Consider the following 21958-nt stretch of genomic DNA (forward strand, 5'->3'; position numbering starts at 1 on the left):
TAGAGCCGATGGCTTTGAAGAAAGCAGCCGTCGAGTCTGTTAGGTGCCTGCTCAGGGGGCGGTGACCACTCGAGCCCGAGGCGGTCGACGGCCTGTGTGAGGAGGCGTGTTAACTCCCCTTCGACTCTGGCGCGGGTCCTGCTGGATTCCTGGGCCGAGGAGGAGGCTTGGGAGCCTGACCACTCCTCGCTGTCCAAAGCCATGATGGAACAGCGGCCCTTATCCTCCGCCTCGTCATCCGAGATGGCAGCAGATGGCTCAGCGGCAACTGCGCGTCCCGGGGGGGCGGGGAGGGTGAAAGCGATGCTCGAGGGAGAGGCTCCGGCGAGGCAGTCGCTTCAACCACAGTTTCCGGCAGCCTTTGTGAGCGGCGCTTCTTCCTGCGCGGCTGAAGGTAAGGCGGCGCGGCGGTTTCTGCTTTGAGCGCTTCGAGTCGAGCCCGCAGGGTCGACATCGGTAGCTCCTCGCAGAAATCGCATCCGCCCTCAGTGAGGGCGAGCTCTGCGTGCCCCAGTCCCAGGCAGAGAGCGCAGATGATGTGGTGGTCTCCTGTGCTGAGAAGGGCGCGACATGAGGAGCAAGTTCGCCCAAGCTCGTCTATAGGCTGCAGCAGTTGCCGCAGAGCAACCTATGAGCTCGCTAGCTAGCCCGCTCAAGGTCTGCAGCTGCCGCACTGCGTTGACAATGGATACAAAAATTAAGGATAATTTTTTGGCTTCAATATCTCAGAAAAGATGAATCTTTCCCGTAGCGTAAGCTAGTTTACGCAATACGAGAGAACCTCTCGTAAGAGAACCAAGGACAGTAGTAATATGTACTGACTCTCATGCAGTATTGTCAAGCCTTGCAAGTGGACTACATTCTTCAAGGCAAGACATTATCTATGAGATTCTCACAAGTTGTTAAGAATAAACAATAGCTTAATACATTTTTGTGGGTACCAGCTCATGTAGGAGTTCAGGGTCATGAATTTGTCGATAAACTAGCTAAACAAGCACTAAAACACACAGATTATTAACATACAAGTAACACTCACAAGAGATTAAAGGAAAAATTGAAGAACATGTTAATAATGAATTGCAAGAAGCATTTAACTGTGAAAATAAGGGCAGATATCTGTATAATATTCAGCGACAAGTAGGCAATGGGAGAACATTTTATAATAATAGGAAGGAAGATTCCGTTATCACTCGCATCCGAATAGGTTACACTGGGCTAAATCATTCATTATGTATAATAGGAAACCATGAAACAGGACAGTGTAATAATTGTGGCCAAGCAGATACAATAGAGCATGTGCTAATAAAATGTACTAAGTATGCAAAAGAAAGGTCAGTGCTTATTAAAGTAGTAAGAGATACAGGTGAAGAAGCATTTAATCTACAAACTCTGCTTAAAGGATCGGTAGAACAAATGAAATAATATAGCCAATATTACGATATCTTACAATAACATTAGTCAGGATAATTTAATCACCTTCCCATTGATGCTTCGCACTCCAGTCTGGTCGGTGGCGGTAATGCGCCAGAAGCTGGCTTGCCAACCGCCGTAAAACCTCATGTGAAGAAGAAGAAGAAATCTATGGCGCGTTACTGGAGTTGTAAAAGCAGTTGCTGTTTGGTTTGGATGTAGTTTTAGTACATATCATATAGCTGTGTCAGTGTGGATAATAGCAGATCACTATGAGTAAATTTATGAGCAATTGTGGTTGGTTGTCTCTCCAGTTAAAGAGTGAATGACTCTTAGTGGATCAACTGTCTGTGATTGGTTGGGAAAATGCCTCATCTTAAACTCAGAGGAGTCACAGTGGCTTTTCCCTTCACTCCATACCCATGCCAGGAGGACTACATGAACAAAGTCATCGAGTGCCTGCAGAATGTGAGAGCACCTCTCTTCAGTCACCTTATATATTCCTGCAGCTACTGAAGTAGTCACTGAAATAGCTTTTAATTTGATATGCCAAATACTCTAAAAGAAAAAAATTAAGACCACTGCAAAATGAACAGTTTCTCTTTACATTTATGAGTAAAATGATTTTTTAAATGTTATTCTATAAAGTACTGACAACATTTCTTCCAAATTCCAAATAAATATATTGTCATTTTGAGCATTTATTTGCAGAAAATAACAACTGGTCAAAATAAGAAAAAAGATGCAGTGTTTTCAGACCTCAAATAATGCAAAGAAAACAAGTTCATATTCATTTTTAAACAACACAATTTGGTGGAATAACCCTGATTTTCAATCACAGCTTTCATGCGTCTTGGCATGCTCTCTACCAGTCTTTCACATTGTTGTTGGGTGACTTTATGCCACTCCTGGCACAAATATTCAAGCAGCTCGGATTTGTTTGGGGGCTTGTGGCCATCCATCTTCCTCTTGATCACATTCCAGAGGTTTTCAATGGGGTTCATATCTGGAGATTGGGCTGACCATGACAAGGTCTTGATCCGGTGGTCTTCCATCCACACCTTGATTGACCTGGCTGTGTGGCATGGAGCATTGTCCTGCTGAAAAAAACAAAACAAAAAAAACAATCATCAGAGTTGGGGAATATTGTCAGAGCAGAAGGAAGCAAGTTTACTTTTAGGATTCCAGGTACATGGCTTGATTCCTGCATTCTTCACAAAGACGGATCTTCCCAATTTCAGCCTTGCTGAAGCACCCCCAGATCATCACCGATCCTGCACCTGGTCATTTAATGGTTAGACGGTGTCTCGCACCCACTGTGAAATTTGGTGGAAGATCGGTGATGATAATTGGGAGAAATGTTGTCAGTACTTTATAGAATAAAACAAAAAAACAAAATATTTTACTGAAACACATACCTATAAATATTAAATCCAGAGAAAATGATAAGTTTGCAGTTGTTTCTTAATTTTTTCCTACGTATATATATGTATATATATATATATGTATATATATATATATATATATATATATATATATATACACACACACACAGTGAGGGGGAAAAAGTATTTGATCCCCTGCTGATATTGTACGTTTGCCCACTGACAAACAAATGATCAGTCTATAATTTTAATGGTAGGTTAATTTGAACAGTGAGAGACAGAATAACATCAACAAAAAATCCAGAAAAACGCATGTCAAAAATGTTATAAATTGAATTGCATTTTAATGAGGGAAATAAGTATCGACCCCTCTGCAAAACATGACTTAGTACTTAGTGTCAAAACCCTTTTGGCAATTACAGAGGTCAGACGTTTCATGTAGTTGGCCACCAGGTTTGCACACATCTCAGGAGGGATTTTGTCCCACTCCTCTTTGCAGATCTTCTCCAAGTCATTAAGGTTTCCAGGCTGACGTTTGGCAACTCGAACCTTCATCCCCCTCCACAGATTTTCTATGGAGATTAAGGTCTGGAGACTGGCTAGGCCACTCCTGGACCTTAATGTGCTTCTTCTTGAGCCACGTGTTTTGGGTCATTGTCATGCTGGAATACCCATCCACGACCCATTTTCAATGCCCTGGTTGAGGGAAGGAGGTTCTCACCCAAGATTTGATGGTACGTGGCCCCATCCATCGTCCCTTTGATGCGGTGAAGTTGTCCTGTCCCCTTAGCAGAAAAACACCCCCAAAGCATAATGTTTCCAAGTTCAAGTTTATTTATAAAGCACACTTAAAAACAACAAGTGTTGTAAGCAAAGTGCTGTACAATTTTTTACAGACATTAATAACAGAATTAAATAGAACTTATACAATTTTAAAAAGAACAAATTAATAAAACCTACACAAAAAACGTATCATTCTCAACCAACATTATAGGCTAAAGAGAAAAAAATGTGTCTTCAATCTAGATGTAAATATAGGCAATGTGGAAGAAGACCTAACGACAAATGGAAGTGCATTCCACAACCTGGGGGCCGCAACAACAAATGCCCGATCATTCAAATGGGATCGAGGAACAGAGAGGAGGAGTAACTGATTTGATGATCGAAGAGACCTAGGTGTCGAATGTAGATTAAGTAAATCGGCAATGTACTGAGGGGCTAAACCATGCAAGGCCTTATAAACATACAGCACAACCTTGAATTTAACTCTGTAACTAACTGGAAGCCAATGTAGGGAAGCGAGAACTGGGGTAATATGCTCTCTTTTCTTGGTACCCGTTAGAAGTCTAGCTGCTGCATTTTGGACTACTTGCAGACGTGAGAAAGAAGATTGAGACAGACCCACATATAAGGCATTGCAGTAATCCAGCCGGGATGTAAAAAGAGCATGAATCACTATTTCCAAGTCCTGCTGTGAGAGAAACTGTTTTAATTTAGCAATGGACCTTAGATGAAAAAAGCTTCCTTTAACAACAGCATTTATCTGCTTATCAAATAATAAGTCAGAATCCATGTTTGACGGTGGGGATTGTGTTCTTGGGGTCATAGGCAGCATTCCTCCTCCTCCAAACATGGCGAGTTGAGTTGATGCCAAAGAGCTCGATTTTGGTCTCTTCTGACCACAACACTTTTACCCAGTTCTCCTCTGAATCATTCAGATTCAGGCACTGCAAGATTTCAATCCTTCACGGTGTAGTGTGTTACCAATTGTTTTCTTGGTGACTATGGTCCCAGCTGCCTTGAGATCATTGACAAGATCCTCCCGTGTAGTTCTGGGCTGATTCCTCACTGTTCTCATGATCATTGCAACTCCACGTGGTGAGATCTTGCATGGAGCCCCAGATCGAGGAAGATTGAGAGTTCATTTGTGTTTCTTCCCTTTGCAAATAATCGCGTAAACTGTTTTCACCTTCTCATCAAGCTGCTTGGCGATGGTCTTGTAGCACATTCCAGCCTTGTGTAGATCTACGATCTTGTCCCTGACTTCCTTGGACAGCTCTTTGGTCTTGGCCATGGTGGAGAGTTTGGAATCTGATTGATTGATTGCTTCTGTGAACAGGTGTCTTTTATACAGGTAACAAACTGAGATTGGGAGCAGTCCCTTTAAGAGTGTGCTCCAAATCTCAGCTTGTTACCTGTATAAAAGACACCTTGGAGCCAGAAATCTCTGATTGAGAGGGGGTTGAATACTTAATGCCCTCATTAAAATGCAATTCAATTTATAACATTTTTGACATGCGTTTTTCTGGATTTTTTTGGTTTTTTGTATTCTGTCTCTCACTGTTCAAATTAACCTACCATTAAAATTATAGACTGATCATTTGTTTGTCAGTGGGCAAACGTACAAAATCAGCAGGGGATCAAATACTTTTTTCCCTCACTGTGTATATATATATATATATATATATATATATATATATATATATATATATACATATACATAATCTACAATCACATTTCCATCAAACTACACAATGATGACAAAGACATCTGTTTCATTTTCTGTTTCAAAAGTTCAATCACATTTTCCATTGAAGGTATCTAAATGTCATAATACAGGACATTTTTGTTTTACTTATTCTTTGATTCACATATAATATACAGACTGTGGAACGTCAATGAAATGTAATAACATAATGATTTTAAAGACTGAGTCTTCCTCAAGGTCACATTGTCCTATTCATTACACTTTAATACATTTGTACTGTTTCAGAAAGTAAATGGAGTTCTGGAAAGTCCCACTGGTACAGGTAAAACCCTCTGTCTGCTGTGTGCTACACTCGGGTGGAGAGAGTATTTTAAAGATACTATCTCTGCCTGCAAGATTGCAGAGAGAATGGGAGGCACTGAGCTGTTCCCAGACAGACCAGTGTCATCATGGGGGATGGCAGCAACCGACGGGAACACGCCAAGTAATGTCCTTGAAATTATTCATTTTCTCTACCATTTGTAAGATGGTTTTGAGGTTTTCAAAGCAAAATGACATTATGAATTATAAGCTACATCATAATTTGTCCCAGTGATAGTTGTCTTACTGTATGACAATAGAAGGTGGGATACAGTTAAACTCTACAACATGAGTACAATAATCAAATCAATATTTTTCATTTAGCGTACTACGCGGACATCCCCAAGATTATATATGCATCCAGGACCCATTCCCAGTTAACACAGGTCATAACTGAGCTGAAGAACACATCCTACAGGTCAGCTCTCTTTAACATCAGATATAACACCAGTTTAAGGGATAGTTACCCACAAGCCATCCCAGATGTGTATGACTTTCTTCTGTCTGCTGAACAAAAACTAAGATTTTTAGAAGAATTTCTCAGCTCTGTAGGACCTCACAATGCAAGTCAGCAGGGTCCAAAACTTTGAAGCTCAAAAAGCATATAAAGGCAGTGTAAAAGTAATCCAAAACTATAAATATCTACTTCTAAAAAGCCCTCCTAAGCGCTCTTCCCTCCTAAGAGGTCTTCTTATTTTGTTTTTGGAGATTCACATTTTCTGTGCATATTGCCACCTACTGGGCAGGTAGGAGAATTTATTGGAAAAATGACTTAAGTATTGATCTGTTTCTCACCCACACCTATAATATCGCTTCTGAAGATAAGGATTTAACCACTGGAGTCGAATGGATCACTTTTATGCTGCCTTTATATGCCTTTGGAGCATCAATGTTTTGGACGCTGCTGACTTGCATTGACCTACAGAGCTGAAATTTTCTTCAAAAAACCTTTGTTTGTGTTCTGCAGAAGAAAGTCAGTCAGACACATCTGGGATGGCATGAGGGTGAATAAATGATGAGAGAATTACCATTTTTGGGTGAACTATTCCTTTAACATTAGATATGTGCTCTTTGAAAGACTTGGGATTGTATACTCCTGAAATAAAATGCATATACAAACCGATATTCTTAATAAGTTGTGGCTGTGTGTAAAATTTTTTTAAACAACATATGATCTTGCATGCATAAAACTTATAATGAGTAAATAAAAAGATTATTTTTAATTATATTGTGTTTGTGCTGTTTTAAAATCTTTCACTAAATTTTTATTTTTTTTTAAGTACTATACCAAGGATTGAGGTTGTTTGTTTAACATTTTCTATTTTCTATTATACAGAAATTGTAAATATAAAAGATTACATCGATTTTTATTGTAGGCCAAAGATTTGTGTTTTGGGATCTAGAGAACAGCTCTGCATAAACCAGGAGGTGATGAGACATGAGAGTAACCACATTAAGGTAAAATCCTCTCCGCATAGTGAGTGTGTATGTGTGTGACAAGAGACTTGATATAAGATCTGGATCTCAACACTTTATTAATTAAATATGTATCTTATTTAAAGATCCATATGTGCCGAGCAAAAGTATCAACCCGCTCCTGTGTCTTCTACAACAATGTTGACGGTATGAGAATAACATTATCATGATGACTCATCAACAAAGCGAGAGGGATATATAGATAGATAGATAGATAGATAGTATTAACTGATATAAATGTGAGTTGTAAATATATAGTGATGATTGTGTTTTTTGGCCTGCTGAAAATTTTAGAGAACAGCGCTGACAGGGAAATCATGAATTCTATCCTGGATGTGGAGGATCTAGTGAAATCTGGCAAGAAGCAAAGGTTAGACTCTACATCACTTTCATGGCCTTGACCAAAGCACTGAAAGAATAGTGGCATTTTAAAATAGTTTAAACTGATGATTCAGTCTTTGTCTGGCATGTTTCCTTTTGAAAATCTTTTCTTTGAGTGTTTGTAAACAGTGAAATTGATTGGATAGTTTATCCTTGTAGAGTTTGTCCATACTACCTTTCAAGGTCACTCAAACAACACGCTGACATCATCTTCATGCCCTACAACTACCTGCTTGATCCAAAGGTGAGACACATCGTCCCCTCTGATAGGGCTGGGAGATATGGCCAAAATTTTTATCACGATAATCTTTTTCATATTGTTCGATATTGATATTTGTCACGATATACATTTACACATTGCACTTTCTATTTTTTAATTTCAAGTTGACGGAAGAAAAGAAGAAAACATTTATTTTAAACAGTCAAAATAGTCTCTACAAAACAGGGGGTCCAGAAATGGCCAAAGAAGTGGGGTCTGCGGGATCTTTTACCGTCTTTTACCGTTTATCAATTGAAAATGAATGTTAAAATATCATCTGTTTATTCTGAAGCATAGTGACAGCAGTCCAGTATTTCTTTAGATTCAGATACACAAGTATGGGGCATAGAAGCCCTTGTGACTGTGGAATGATGCTGAATGTGGTTTCAGGGGTGTCCCAAGAGAAAATTTAAAAACATTTTTTTTTTTTAATTAAAAAAACATTAGTATATTTTCATGAAAGTGAGAGACTAGTCTTCCAACTAGTAATTTCTGTGGAGCGGTACAGGGCAGATATTATGCATGTTTGTTGCTAGAGAACAATATTCAAGATTACAGCGCAGAAAGATAGGGCTGTTGTCCACTTCACTGTTGTTCTCTCACGCTCTTCACTAGAGTCGATGAGAGAGCGCAAACGTTGTCATGAAGTCTTGCGGTGCGGATGGAATCAATCCAGTGTCCGACGTAACCTAATTGTTAGCAAGGCAGCTAGCATTAGCAAGTTCATCCAGTCTGACCCTACGTTACCACTGGCGCGTTGTGAGCGAAGCTGAGAGCGTTTTCAATTCATTCCTATGAAAGCCGAGCATCATGCTCGCAAGGTGGATCGTAAGATTGGCAGCGGTGCGGAGCAAGCTCTCTCCTAACGCTGTGAGCACCTTTGATCGGATTTCATCTGCCCCAGTTGAAACGCATTCTGAGAAAGGCGAACCGCTTGTGTTTTAGCGACACGCAGTAAAAATCGACGTCAACACTTTAGATATACAGTATCTGTATATTGTAATGATTGTTTTTTTATTTAAAGGGTCATGATATAAAGAATCACGTTTTCCTTGATCTTTTGACATATGAAGTCATTGTATTATTAAAACATACTGTAAGTTTCAGAACTCAAAACTTCCTCCTCACTGCAAAAAAAGATTTGTTGAAACCCAGCTGCCAAAACGACTCATTCGCTACTTCCTCAACATTATGATGTTACACTGTGATAGACATTTGCATCTGACCGCTTCCACAACAACACATTACTGCCTAGTTTACCTCATCACTTACATAGTCCGGCCAGCTGCGGTGAGCAGTAATATGGCAAGGAGAGAGCAGTTCAGTCAAGAGCAGAGAGCCAGTCATAACAGTGGGCATTTACTGTCAAGTCTTAAAGGAGAAGCATTACCAAAAATGACAGATTTTCAGAATGAGGATGGAAAATGATTCTTTACAAATATATGACTGTTTTGTTGTGCAAAAAAAAACCTTTACTTATGTATAAGTGACCCTTATGGAACTTATAAAATAATTAAAAAGCATGTCTTGACCCATTTCATATGTGTTATTTTTGATGAAAATTGTGATGCTTAGCTATGTTTTGCTATGTTTGTTGTTTGGCCGACAGAGTCGAAGAGCTCACAACATAGAGTTGAAAGGAGCTGTGGTAATTTTTGATGAGGCTCATAATGTTGTAAGTGTCTTCATTTTGTTTGAGACCTTGTAACCTTGTAGTTTTTAAAATGAGGGAAGTCTATATTTTTGAATTTTTATTTCCCATCTACCCTTAATCGATTTTTTTCAGGAGCAGATGTGTGAAGAATCAACCTCGTTTGATCTCACCCCATATGACATTATATCCTCCATTGAGGCAGTGGATGGACTTCTGTGGCAACAAGCCTCAGACATCAGCAAAACAGAGTCTGCAGAGGAATTTAATGTGGAGTCACTAAACTTAGGTTAGTTTGGCTTAAATTTTGTGATTCATGTTCATTTTGTCAACATTATTTGTAGGGTTAAAAATTAAAGTAATTTCTGTGTTACAACTCCTATTTCTTCATGAGAACAGATCCATTGCATTCCAGAGGATGCTGATAGTAATCTATCAGCCTATTGGCTGAGATGTTATTGTGTATAGGTGTCTGCAAATGGTCACAACTTGAGTACAGTGGGGAATAAATGTGGTCTGCTGATTGGTCAGTTTAAATGTATCAGGTCTAGTTTTAGTCACATGGTCAAGGAAGGATAAAAAGGATTGTAACTTAATGCTCTGGGGTCTTTTCTCTTTTTCTCTGGCTCACTCATTTATTTTGCCTCTGCTCTCGGGCAACTGTATTACAGGCCATCAGGCTAATCTCCCAGCTCTCAATAGCTGCTTTTCCACTATTGGGCCAGTGCAAGCCAGGGCTATCAACTGGTTAGCTGGGGCCAATAGCCTCAGACCTCGAGCTGCTGAAACTAAATCGATCAGCATTCCCACCATGTTGCCTTAACAGTTTTAATATACTGCTCTAGTGACAATGTCACACAGCCTACCCATTTCAAAAGCAAGAAGGAAACTCAAGCTGTTGTTTCAGACTTTTGAAGACTAACTAGCCCTCGAAGTGAACACTGATTTGTACTTTACCCGAATTGTTTTACTTTTTTCCCCGAACCTGTACCATTATGTGCTGGACAAGTTCGATTGCAATATACTTAATCATGTCTTCGTTTCGGCAGACGCCGTCAATCTGACCTTGCACATTTTCATCAGCCCAAATATTCAGAAGAGCCCTGATTTAATCTGCTAACCAGTACTGGTGATTGTCTATTCTCCGTTGATCTGTTGAGGTAAGCTGGTAGCTATATATGAAAAATTAGGAAATGGGAATCTTGATACTGAAACCTCTGACCTGAATCAGCGAAACTCCGCCTTTGACATCGTATTAATCCCCAGCTGGCTTTCTTTGGCCCCAAGGAAGCCCAGAGGAGGCATGATGAAGCCCCGGAAGTAACTGAGAACACAACTGGCCCTGGCACACGCTAGCATGCTCTCATTTGGCCCGATAATGGAAACGCGTCTAATGGCGCATCTCCCTTTACTCTTTCTATCTCTTTCTATCTTTCATTCACTTCCATTCAGGTAGTACTGGTTTCATATACAAATTTCATATTTAATTTGTAACTCTTTCATCTAAATTGTAACCATCGGATAACCATCTAAAACATTACTGTTATTAAACATTTTCCCTTTAATCCATGTCTAGTTTAATTTGACTGTGTACACTATATTAAGATTAAACTTTTAAGTGCTATGTATTGTATCGCAATAAGGTCATTATAAAGCTCTAAACAATGCTCTGCCACATATTTAGCTGTCCTAACTGCTTATTTCCGTCGCTGAAGGTGGTAATAGACAAGAAATGCACAATTTTATACAATCATGCTGTTAACATTTCTTCATTCATCTTGGACTTCCTACAGCTTAACCACCGAAAACCCTTCTTACATTATTTAAAAAACAACCTGCATTTAAAATATACTTTTGTTAAAAAGCTCTGTATACTTGATGAAAAAGAATAACTGCAACCAGGGGCTTAGATTCCAGGGAGATGGGGTAAGGTAACCACCCACCCCATGATCAATTGAAACAAGTGTAAATACTTAATGCTGCAACCCCCTAAAGTTCAAGACAAATCTACAAATGCAATAGTACAAATTAAGTCAATAAATATTTTTTTTCTTTATTGTACAGGATTGAAGCTGGACATTGCTACAATTGCTAAAATAAAACGTAAGTTGTGCTCGTATGTATACAGTTGAAGTTAGAAGTTTACATACACTTAGGTCATTAAAACAAATTTTTTAGCCACTCCACAGATTTCATATTAGCAAACTATAGTTTTGGCAAGTTGTTTAGGACATCTACTTTGTGCATGAGACAAGTAATTTTTCCAACAATTGTTTACAAACAGCTTGTTTTGCTTTTAGTTGACTGTATCACAATTCCAGTGGGCCATAAGTTTACATACACTAAGTTAATTGTGCCTTTTAAGCAGCTTGGAAAATTCCAGAAAAGGATTTCAAGCCTCTAGGCAATTAGCCAATTAGCTTCTGATAATTGGAGTCAATTTGGAGGTGTACCTGTGGATGTATTTTAAGGCCTACCTTAAAACTCGGTGCCTCTTTGATTGACATCATGGGGAAATCCCAAGAAATCAGCCAAGACCACAGAAAAAAAATGTGTGAACCTCTACAAGCCTGGTTCATCCTTGGAAGCAATTTCCAAATGCCTGGAGGTACCACGTTCATCTGTATAAACAATAGTATTCAAGTATAAACACCATGGGACCACGCAGCCATCATACCACTCAGGAAGGTGACGTCTTATAGAGATGAAAGTAGTTTGGTGCAAAAAGTGGTAATCAATCCCAAAACAACAACCACAAGGACCTTGTGAAGATGCAGGAGGAAACAGGTAAACAAGTATCTATATCCACAGTAAAACGAGTCCTAAAACGTCATAATCTGAAAGGGTGCTCAGCAAGGCAGAAGCCACTGCTCCAAAACCACCGTAAATAAGCCAGACTACAGTTTCAAGTGCATATGGGGACGAAGGTCTTTTTGGAGAAATGTCCTCTGAACTGATGAAACAAAAATGTAACTTTTTGGCCATAATGACCAACATTATGTTTAGAGGAAAAAGGGTGAGGCTTGCAAGCCGAAGAACACCATACCAACCATGAAGCATGGGGGTGGCAGCATCATGTTGTGGGGTGCTTTGCTGCAGGGGGGACTGGTGCACTTCACAAAATAGATGGCATCATGTGGAAGGAAAATGATGTGGATATATTGAAGCAACCTTTCAAGACATCAGCCATCAAGTTAAAGCTCAGTCGCAAATGGGTCTTCCAAATGAACAATGACCACAAGCATATCTCCAAAGCTGTGGCAAAATGGCTTAAGGACAACAAAGTCAAGGTATTGGAGTGGCCATCACAAAGCCCTAACCTCAATCCGCTAGACAATTTGTGGGCAGAACTGAAAAAGCGTGTGAGAGCAAGGAGGCCTACAAACCTGACTCAGTTACACCAGTTCTGTCTTGAGGAATGGGCCACAATTCCAGCAAATTATTGTGAGAAGCTTGAGGCTACCCAAAAAAATTTGACCCAAGTTAAACAATTTAAAGGGAATTCTACCAAATAATAACAAAGTGTATGTAAACTTCTGACCCACTGGGAATGTGATGAAAGAAATAAAAGCTGATATAAATAATTCTCTCTACTAATATTCTGACATTATACATTCTTATAATAAAGTAGTGATCCTAACTGACAGGGAATATTTTCTATTATTAAATGTCAGGAATTGTGAAAAACTGAGTTTAAATGTATTTGGCTAAGGTGTACAGTATATAAACATCTGACTTCAACTGTACAGTTATTCTGCCTAGCAAAGGCAAAACGCAGTAACTAAACATTTTGTCAAAATGTAGTAATGAATGATCTTAGAGGAGGAACTATCCTTTGATAGATGGGTTTGGCTCATCTGTTCTCTGATATACAGTGCATTCAGAAAGTATTCAGACCCCTTCATTTTTTTTTCCACATCAATCTACACTCCATATCCCATAATGGCAAAGCAAAAAAATATTTTTGCTAACTTTTCAAATTTATTAAAAAGAAAAGACTGAATTATCACATTGACATAAGTCAGATCCTTTGCTTTGACACTTGATATTTAGCTGTGGTGACCAAGAACCCAATGGTCACTCTGGTTGAGCACCAGAGATCATGTATGGAGATGGGAGAAATTTGCAGAAGGACAACCATCACTGCAACCATCCACTGATCTGAATTGAGGCCAAACAGTTCAATCTTCGTTTCATCATATCAGAGAATCTCTTTTCTCACAGTCTGAGAGTCCTTTAGATGCTTTTTTTTGCTAATTCCAACAGGCTTTCATGTGTCTTGCACAGAGGAGAGGCTTAAATCTTGGTTTGCTTGGTTTTTGCTATGATATGTCCAATCAATTGTATTTGCCACCAGTGGACTCCAAACAAAGTGTAGAAACATCTCAAATAAGATCCAGAGAAATGGGATGCACCTGAGGTAAATTTCAAGTGTCAAAGCAAAGGGTCTGAATACTTATGTCAATGTGATATTTCAGTTTTTTCTTTTTAATACATTTGCAAATTATTTATTTGTCATTATGGAGTTGTGGAGTTGAGGGTGTGGTTGAGCGTTCGTCTGGGGAGAGAGGAAGCGGTATGGATTTTCACCTGAGATGAATTGCTGGGAATTGCTGTTTTTATGTTTGCAGTGAGAGATGGGGATATAAAAGTTGCCCAGTCCATAGAGTGTTTGAGAGAGAAACAGATGCCGCAATGTTGTCAGCCAGGGGACAGGATTTTTCTCTCCCTCCTCTCTCTGTCTCTCCACCTCACTCTTCCCCTCTCCCTCCCCTCGTATCTCCCAGGGTCCAAAGAGGCAGGGAAGACCTGCCGGCAGAACGAGAATAGAGGGGAGGGGAGTATGTCAAGCCGGATGTTCCCCAGCCTGAATTGGGAGGTGGAGGTGTGTGACGAGGATGCACGCCCAGTGCTGAATCATCCTAATGAGCCAGAGGGGGGATAAGGACGAGCTGGAGATGCCAGTTAGAGAGAGAGAGAGAGATGCACGAAGCTATGTGCGTTTTTGTTTTGCAGTTTATGTTATGTTTGCATTCTGTTTGATTTAAGTTTTACGTTGACTGTTAAGCTGGTTCCCGCCTCCTCCTTGCCCATATTAAGAACCTTGTGAAAGGAGTGTAGATTGATGTGAAAAAATTATTTAATGCAATTTAGCATATGGCTGCAACATAACAAAATATGAAAACATTAAGGGGCCTGAATACTTTCTGAATGCACTGTAGAGAAAACAAAACTGTTTTATAATGCATATTTGTCTGGGTTATCCAAAAAGTAATTTGTCTTAGCTTCAGTATTGGTATAGTTACTGTGTTTTGGCTTTATATGGCAGTTAATAGAATACATCCTTTTTCTCAAAATGTTTTAAATAAATTGCTGCTCATGCACAACATAAAACAAATATTGCAAAGTATCACCAATTCAAAATATTTTCCTAAGAGTACAAATGAATAATCTTTCAGAAATTTTGATGGATCTGGAATGTGCCATTAACGATTTCGAGATGCCTGCAAATAATCAAGGAATCACTAAACCGGGCAGGTGAGTAGAGCATCACTGAACCTGTTTTTATGTTTTTATTTATTTTATTCAGTTTGTAGGGAATATTTTAAGTGGTTTATGGACAATTTTGAAATTTGGAATCCAATTTTTAAATGCACGACAGCTAAATTGAAATGCTTATACAGTATATGTCTCTTCCTCTTCAAGCTTTATATATGAGCTTTTTCAAACGGCTCATGTGAATTTTGAAACTAAGACAGCTATAGTGGATGCCATGGAGCAGATCACAGGATATTTAGCAGGAAGTAAGTATATAAAGAAAAAATCTCACCTTCTCCATGTACAGCATGTTTGGTTATTGTTTTTGTCAGTTCAAAAGGAACATGCTTGTGTTTTATTTATTTATTAAAAAAAAAATTTTGGAAGGCCTAATCACCATTGCACTCTATGTCCTCCCGGTGACGTAGTGACTCGCCTCAATCCGGGTGGCGGAGGACGAATCTCAGTTGCCTCCGCGTCTGAGACCGTCAGTCCGTGCATCTTATCACGTGGCTTGTTGAGCACATTACCACGGAGACATAGCGTGTGTGGAGGCTTCACACTTTTCTCCGCAGCATCCACGCACAACTCATCACATGCCCCACCGAGAGCGAACCACATTATAGCGACCATGAGGAGGTTACCCAATGTGACTCTACCCTCCCTAGCAACCGGGCCAATTTGGTTGCTTAAAAGACCTGGTTGGAGTCACTCAGCACACCCTGGATTCTAACTCACAACTCCAGGCTTGGTAGTCAGCGTCTTTACTCGCTGAGCTACCCAGGCCCCCCTAACATGCATGTGTAACTTTTGTTCATAGAGCCTGGTGTCTTCCTCAATACCAGTGGACTACAGAAAGTGGCAGATATCATTCAGGTCAGGAATAGAAGGCTTATTAGAGAGATCAGTTGTCAACTATTCTATTCTGCTATATTTTCATCCTGTTCTTCTGTATTATCTGGTGGAGTCAGTTAGTGTTTGGGGCAGAACCTACAGAGGGAAGCAACAATTCACAGATGGTGAACAGCATGAAGGAGTTTAAGGTTAGCTTTAATTCTTTTCCAAGTTACTACTAACATGCATGAATATATTGGTATATAAGGTTGTGGAGAAGATAACTTCAAGATGTTATGCAGTAATTTATAGTGTTAAAAACAGTGTTTTGTCAGACGTTAGTTCCTTTTATCCTTTTCACCTCCCCTCTCTGCTTCTGTGATTTGTCTTGTTGCAGGTCCACATTCATCCAGATACCAGCAACTTCAGGAAAAAAACTGAATACTGATGTGTGGGCTTCCTCCACTTCCAGGAAACAAGGTGTGAGACACTTATTCAAACATCTCCAGCACACTTGGCTTTGAAATGAGTTTTCACACGTCTTAGAAGTTATCCAGTTATGATAACATGAAAATTACCTAAGTGTCCTGGATAATAATTTTGTTGTCCTTGAAGATGTTTTCGTGAAGCAATACAATGAAACTGTATGTGCATGGAGCACTGACCTTTTCTGAGGCGTAGTGCAGTTGTACAAAATAAATAAATCACATATTGACGTGGCTGAGCTGTGTTATGACTTAAATTAAGACTTAAAAAAGTGTCTTGTGTGTTTTGTGTGGCTTAAATATTAAAGGAGTAGTTCTTCCAGCATAGAACTTGGATTTTAAACTAAAATGTCAACGTAATAAAAGATTAAAATGGTGTGTGTATATTTTTTAGGAAATGTGCTGAGCTACTGGTGTTTTTCTCCGGGGTTCAGTATGCAGGATTTGCTCAAACAGGGTGTATGCAGCATCATTCTGACCAGTGGAACACTCTCACCTCTCTCATCCTTCACCTGCGAAATGCAAATGTTAGTACTTGCCTCCTGGCTCTCCTCTCTGGGGTTTGTAAGTTGATGCTGGTTGGATGCTAATACTTTGCTCACTGTTTGTGGTCTTCAGTCCTTTCCCTGTATCCTTGGAGAATCCTCACGTCATCCAGCGTGATCAGATCTTCGTCAGCGTCATTGATAAAGGTCCAGATGGGGTGCGGTTGAGCACGGCCTTTGAGAGGAGGTGGGTGTTTTATCAATGACTGTAGTCACTGTACAGTCACTTACTCTGATATTTAACAGATTTTCATTTTCATCTTCTGCATAAGAAGCTTCTAAGATTGCATTATAGGGCAAATTATACTGCCACTGACATAAAAGAATATGTCTTTATATAAAATCCAAAATAAATGTTAGGTGTCTCAGTTGTGGTGTGTGGCTTTTTGTTTTTTGAAGGTTTGTTCCTGAAAACATGTCATCTATGGGAAACACTGTTGGTGAGAGAACCATCTGTCCTTTGACTCAGAGCTGTGCAGTTATAATTGAGCTACAGCAGGTTTATGCGTAGTTGTGCTACAGTCTTCATCTGTCTGTCCTAGGACACGTGACTCAATGCGTAGTCAAATATTTAAATGAATAATGTCAGCTTGGGAAGTGTTAAGTTCACATTGTGTGTCACCTCTGTCTTCCAGAGCATGTACTAGCACAACGCTGGGGCCAATTTTAAACAGATTTAGGTGTATACATGCTGGACAAAGTGAAAATTGAACTGCGTTCTAAACTGCAATCTAAAGCGTTTAGATGACATTACAAAAATATAAATTGTTTAAAAATGTTACTTTTAAAGTGCACGAAAACATACTGAATGAAACCGTATTCATTTATGAATAAAATGAGCAGATGATCAGGCTGATAATCAGTATGATGATTGTGCTTATTATTTGGTTTACAGTCAATCTCACAAAGGTGGTGCCTCATGGGCTTCTGGTTTTCTTCCCCTCGTATCCAGTGATGGACAAGACTCTGGAGTTCTGGAGGGTGAGTGTGTTTGTTTGTTTATGTGAAAGGTATTTTTAAGGAAAGTGACTCAAGAAAAAGTTACAGTAACCTATGGGGAAAATATGTAGCCTACTCACTAATTTAGTGAGTGAGTTGACTGACCAATTTCAGGCTTGTGATTTTGATGGAAATACGCAATGTGCCCCAAGGAATAGTTCACCCCAAAAAAGGAAATTCTCTCATCATTTGCTCAACCTCATGCTATCCCAGATATATATGACTTTCTTTCTTTTTCGATTGGATTGCTTAAGAAGACATGTATTAAACAAAAGCCTTTATGTGCTTTTTGGAGCTTCAGAGTTTTGGTCAACATAGATATATGGACCAAGAGAGCTAAGATATTCTTCTTAATATGTGTTTTGTGTTCAGCAGAAGAAAGAAAGTCATACACATTTTTGATGACATGAGAGTGAGTAAATTATGAGTAATTAAACATTTTGGGTGAACTATTCCTTTTAAAGAGCGATTTGTTCATTAACTTTTAGCATTTAGTGTAAAAACTCACTCCTCTCTTGCATTCCTCTTCTCTTTCTAAGGCTAATGGGCATGCAGAACGCATTGAGCATGTGAAGCCCATGTTTATAGAACCCAGGAGTAAAGGCACTTTTACAGAGGTAACCACTACTCCTATCAATCTTGTATATAAACTCACAAAATCACACGGCTTGATCCTCACAAGCAATCAATCAATAGTGTTCTCCTATTGGGTTATCTCGTAGGTGATTGATGGTTACTATGACAAGGTGAACGACCCGAAATCTAGCGGAGGCAGCTTCTTCGCCGTATGTAGAGGAAAGGTGAGACTATAATTATTTCATGCAAAAAAACACTGCAGTTGTTGTGAACGCTGGGGTTTTCAACAAACATCAGTTGGATCAGCACATTTCTTTTTGTTTTCCATCTTTCTCCAAGGCGAGTGAAGGACTGGATTTTGCAGACACATATGGTCGAGGAGTTGTGATCACAGGCCTTCCATTCCCCCCTAGGATGGATCCCAGAGTTGTGCTTAAAATGCAGTATCTGGATGAGATGTGCAAAAATAAAACCAGTGGAGTGAAGGTACCTGCTCTCCATGGTGCTCACCAATGGTTTTTATTAGAATGCCAGTAGTAGTATGTGGTAATATATAAAACATTTAAATACACTGCTTGTCAAATGCTTGGACATATTTCTCATCTACTGCCATTATTATTAATATTTTCTAATAATATTAATGTCATCAATACTATGAAATAACTAATGGAAGTCTAAGAAATTTATAATGACCAAAAATTTTAACAAATCCAAACTTTTAAAAAATATATTTATTGTAGTTTCTTCAAAATAGCCACTCTTTGCCTAGATTATAATCTTACTGTTTGTCTTGTTGTTCAGTATCTGTCTGGGCAGGAGTGGTACAGACAGCAGGCTTCTCGAGCTGTGAATCAAGCCATCGGTAGAGTGATTCGCCACAAAGAAGACTACGGAGCAATCTTCCTCTGTGACCACAGGTCAGGATTTATTACTACTAGAGCAGATATTCTCCTTTTGACTGAGGACAATGGAGTTAGATATTAATGTTGTGACTTTGTAATCCAGGTTCAAAGGCACTGAAGCCCGTAATCAGCTTCCATTATGGGTGAGACTGTATGTTAAGATTTACGACAGCTTTGGTGCCATTGTCCGTGATGTGGCTCATTTCTTTCGGACGGCACAAAAAGCTGTAAGTCAAGTTTTTTGTGTCTAATTTTGTACTATGTTATCCTGTTCTTAGTCTCTCATAGTCAAACTATTATAGGACCAGCCACAGCCTGATATATTTCAAAGTCAAAGAATGTATAAGTGTGACATAATTTATAACACTAGCTTGTCAAAAAGAAGGTGTTATTGTGTTTGTTTCGGTAGTTTGTAACAGCTTGCCGAGGAGAACTTTTAGGGAAACTTATTACCGGCCACTAAACCCCTTCTTACTGCCATTGGTCCACCTTATCAGTAGGTGTGGCAAGGAGCTCCATCTTTTTTGAGGCCGAGAGCTAATTCTGTTTACGTTGTTCAGTCAGTCAAGATCAGACATTAACACACCGGGATGCAGAATTATTAGCGAGCTGGTGCAAAGTTACCTTTTTATTTTTCTCTACAAGTCTACAAAAGTATTCAAATCTACTCTCAAGTGCCTTCAAGTGACTTTTGTTTTATATGCTGCTTCACTCACATGCCATCTGCAGCAAAAGCCATTAACACATCTACCCAAAGAAAGATATGCCTCGCATATTATAGTGTAGCCTGTTGGTGCATTAGCTTAATGAATTCAGAATGTAAACAAGACAAATTAAACAATCTAGTACATATATCATATTTTAAATCATCATCGAGTGGTTAAAACAGCTTCATTTACTGACATCATTGTATGAGGCATAAAGTAATTGATGACACAATTTAATGTCACATTAGATAAGGTTTTACAGTACATATATTCTAGCGCATCCTCATATTTAATTGTACTTCTAAACACCTCCCACACCGCTGTGGCGGGTGACTGAAAGTTCTCAAACAGTATACCATTGCTCTGCTCTTTCAAACTTCTTTTTACCCCTTTTTTACTTCTTCTAAAGTATATCGGGCCTTTAGAGATGAAGAGACCGTTTGTCTCTTCCTCATTAACAGCTTTTTCACTGAGAAAATATGTTAAAAAAAAATTAGTCATTAAAAAAAACAATAGACCCCTATGATATAATTAAATGAGGTTCTTAGTTGCTATTCAACATTGGGACATACTAGTGAAATATACATTTTTCATATTTTGCTCAAAATTGCATGATGAAACTGAGACATATTGAGAAAGTTGATAATTTGTAGTAAAAATGCTACATCATAAAATAAACAAAGAATTCCAGGTGTATTAATATTTTTTTATATTTGTATATATTAGTATTTAGATCATTTTTAATGTGAAAACAGGTCAAGTCAGGTCAACTGCCGAATATCTAATATGCTTGCTAAGTGCCTCATACAAACTTGAAATATCTTAAAGCCGTCAATCATTCACAAATCAAGTAGTTAGTTTCTATATAAAATATAAGTGATTTTATATCTTGGCTGACTGATTAAAAATTGTGTTGTTGTTGGAAAATCTGTTTGGAGAGCTTTCTAATTTTGTGTTCAATATGCATCAGATGGTCAGTGATTAAACTGTGGGCGATCCATGGGTTTGTAATTTAAGGCCAAGACTATTTTGTACCATGAAATTCTATGGTAGTTTACACATGCACATTCATTATTTGAATTGTGTAACAGAGACCAGTACCTGTGAGGAAAGGAAGAGCTGGGGGTAGTGAGAATCAGGCTTCGGCAGACACCAGCTCGCTCAACACTGATTCTAGCTTTCCTACTAAGATTGTCTGGCTCAGTGACACCTCACAAAAAGCCAAAGCTCTGGACTCGCATGTCCCCAGCCTAAAGAGGAGTAAATTGGGTGAGCTCACCTCTATTTTTCTTTTTTCCAGCCTTTTTAGGACCCTTTAAGGAATACAGGCAATAAGATATGATTGCACACTCTAGGGCTGTGTTTCCCAACCTTTTATCTGCCATGGCACACTTTTTACCCTTCAAAACCAACCACTAGCACACATAACCATCGTCAATAGTTTTCCTTTTTCAAGAAATTTTCTGTCTGTCTGTCTGTCTTAGTAATGTTTTAAATCTAGCTATACAAAAAAAGCAAGTAACATAGGTACGCTGTATAATAAGGTCACAGGTGACGAGCGCTAATTATGTAATAAAAACTAGCAAAATTGTGTCTTTCCAATTTGTAGATTTTTTTTTTTCTTGCAAATTAATTATTGCAATACCACAGCAAATATATATATATTTTATTTATGTATTTTTACTTTTTTATTTATTTTAATTTACCGTATTTTCAGGACATAGTCGCACCGGGTCAAAATTGCATTGTTGACAGCAATTGCTCTAAGCAGGTGCTCTAAAATGCAGTCATTGTGACTGACGTCACTTCCAATTACAAACAAGCCCCACAGTATAAACTCTCACCCCCAATACTGATTGACAGGTGTCTCTGTAAGTCATCGGAAATGCAAGTTCAAAGAGAACTGAGATTCCATTAGGGTTGCAACGGTATGAGCTTTTCATGGTACGATAACCATCTCAG

At 38.9% G+C, this 21958-nt stretch overlaps 1 protein-coding gene across 1 annotated transcript in view; it reads left to right on the forward strand.

The window, feature by feature from the left end:
• The first annotated feature begins 1582 nt into the window (after positions 1-1582).
• The window catches only part of LOC127626170 (regulator of telomere elongation helicase 1-like), a 36987-nt gene continuing 16611 nt past the window's right edge, over positions 1583-21958 (forward strand). Inside the window, 26 exon segments of the mRNA XM_052101764.1 lie at positions 1583-1878; positions 5569-5767; positions 5968-6061; positions 7020-7101; positions 7206-7266; positions 7414-7489; positions 7660-7744; positions 9369-9434; positions 9546-9699; positions 11475-11513; positions 14870-14948; positions 15117-15214; positions 15769-15824; positions 15920-15991; positions 16180-16221; positions 16223-16262; positions 16662-16794; positions 16886-16999; positions 17212-17252; positions 17708-17793; positions 18351-18428; positions 18534-18611; positions 18727-18873; positions 19189-19304; positions 19393-19516; positions 21088-21265. Coding sequence (XP_051957724.1) covers positions 1777-1878; positions 5569-5767; positions 5968-6061; positions 7020-7101; positions 7206-7266; positions 7414-7489; positions 7660-7744; positions 9369-9434; positions 9546-9699; positions 11475-11513; positions 14870-14948; positions 15117-15214; positions 15769-15824; positions 15920-15991; positions 16180-16221; positions 16223-16262; positions 16662-16794; positions 16886-16999; positions 17212-17252; positions 17708-17793; positions 18351-18428; positions 18534-18611; positions 18727-18873; positions 19189-19304; positions 19393-19516; positions 21088-21265 — 2440 coding nt within the window. The 5' untranslated portion in view covers positions 1583-1776.

This window comes from Xyrauchen texanus, chromosome 32, assembly GCF_025860055.1.
Source record: "Xyrauchen texanus isolate HMW12.3.18 chromosome 32, RBS_HiC_50CHRs, whole genome shotgun sequence".
Taxonomy (NCBI): Eukaryota; Metazoa; Chordata; class Actinopteri; order Cypriniformes; family Catostomidae; genus Xyrauchen; species Xyrauchen texanus.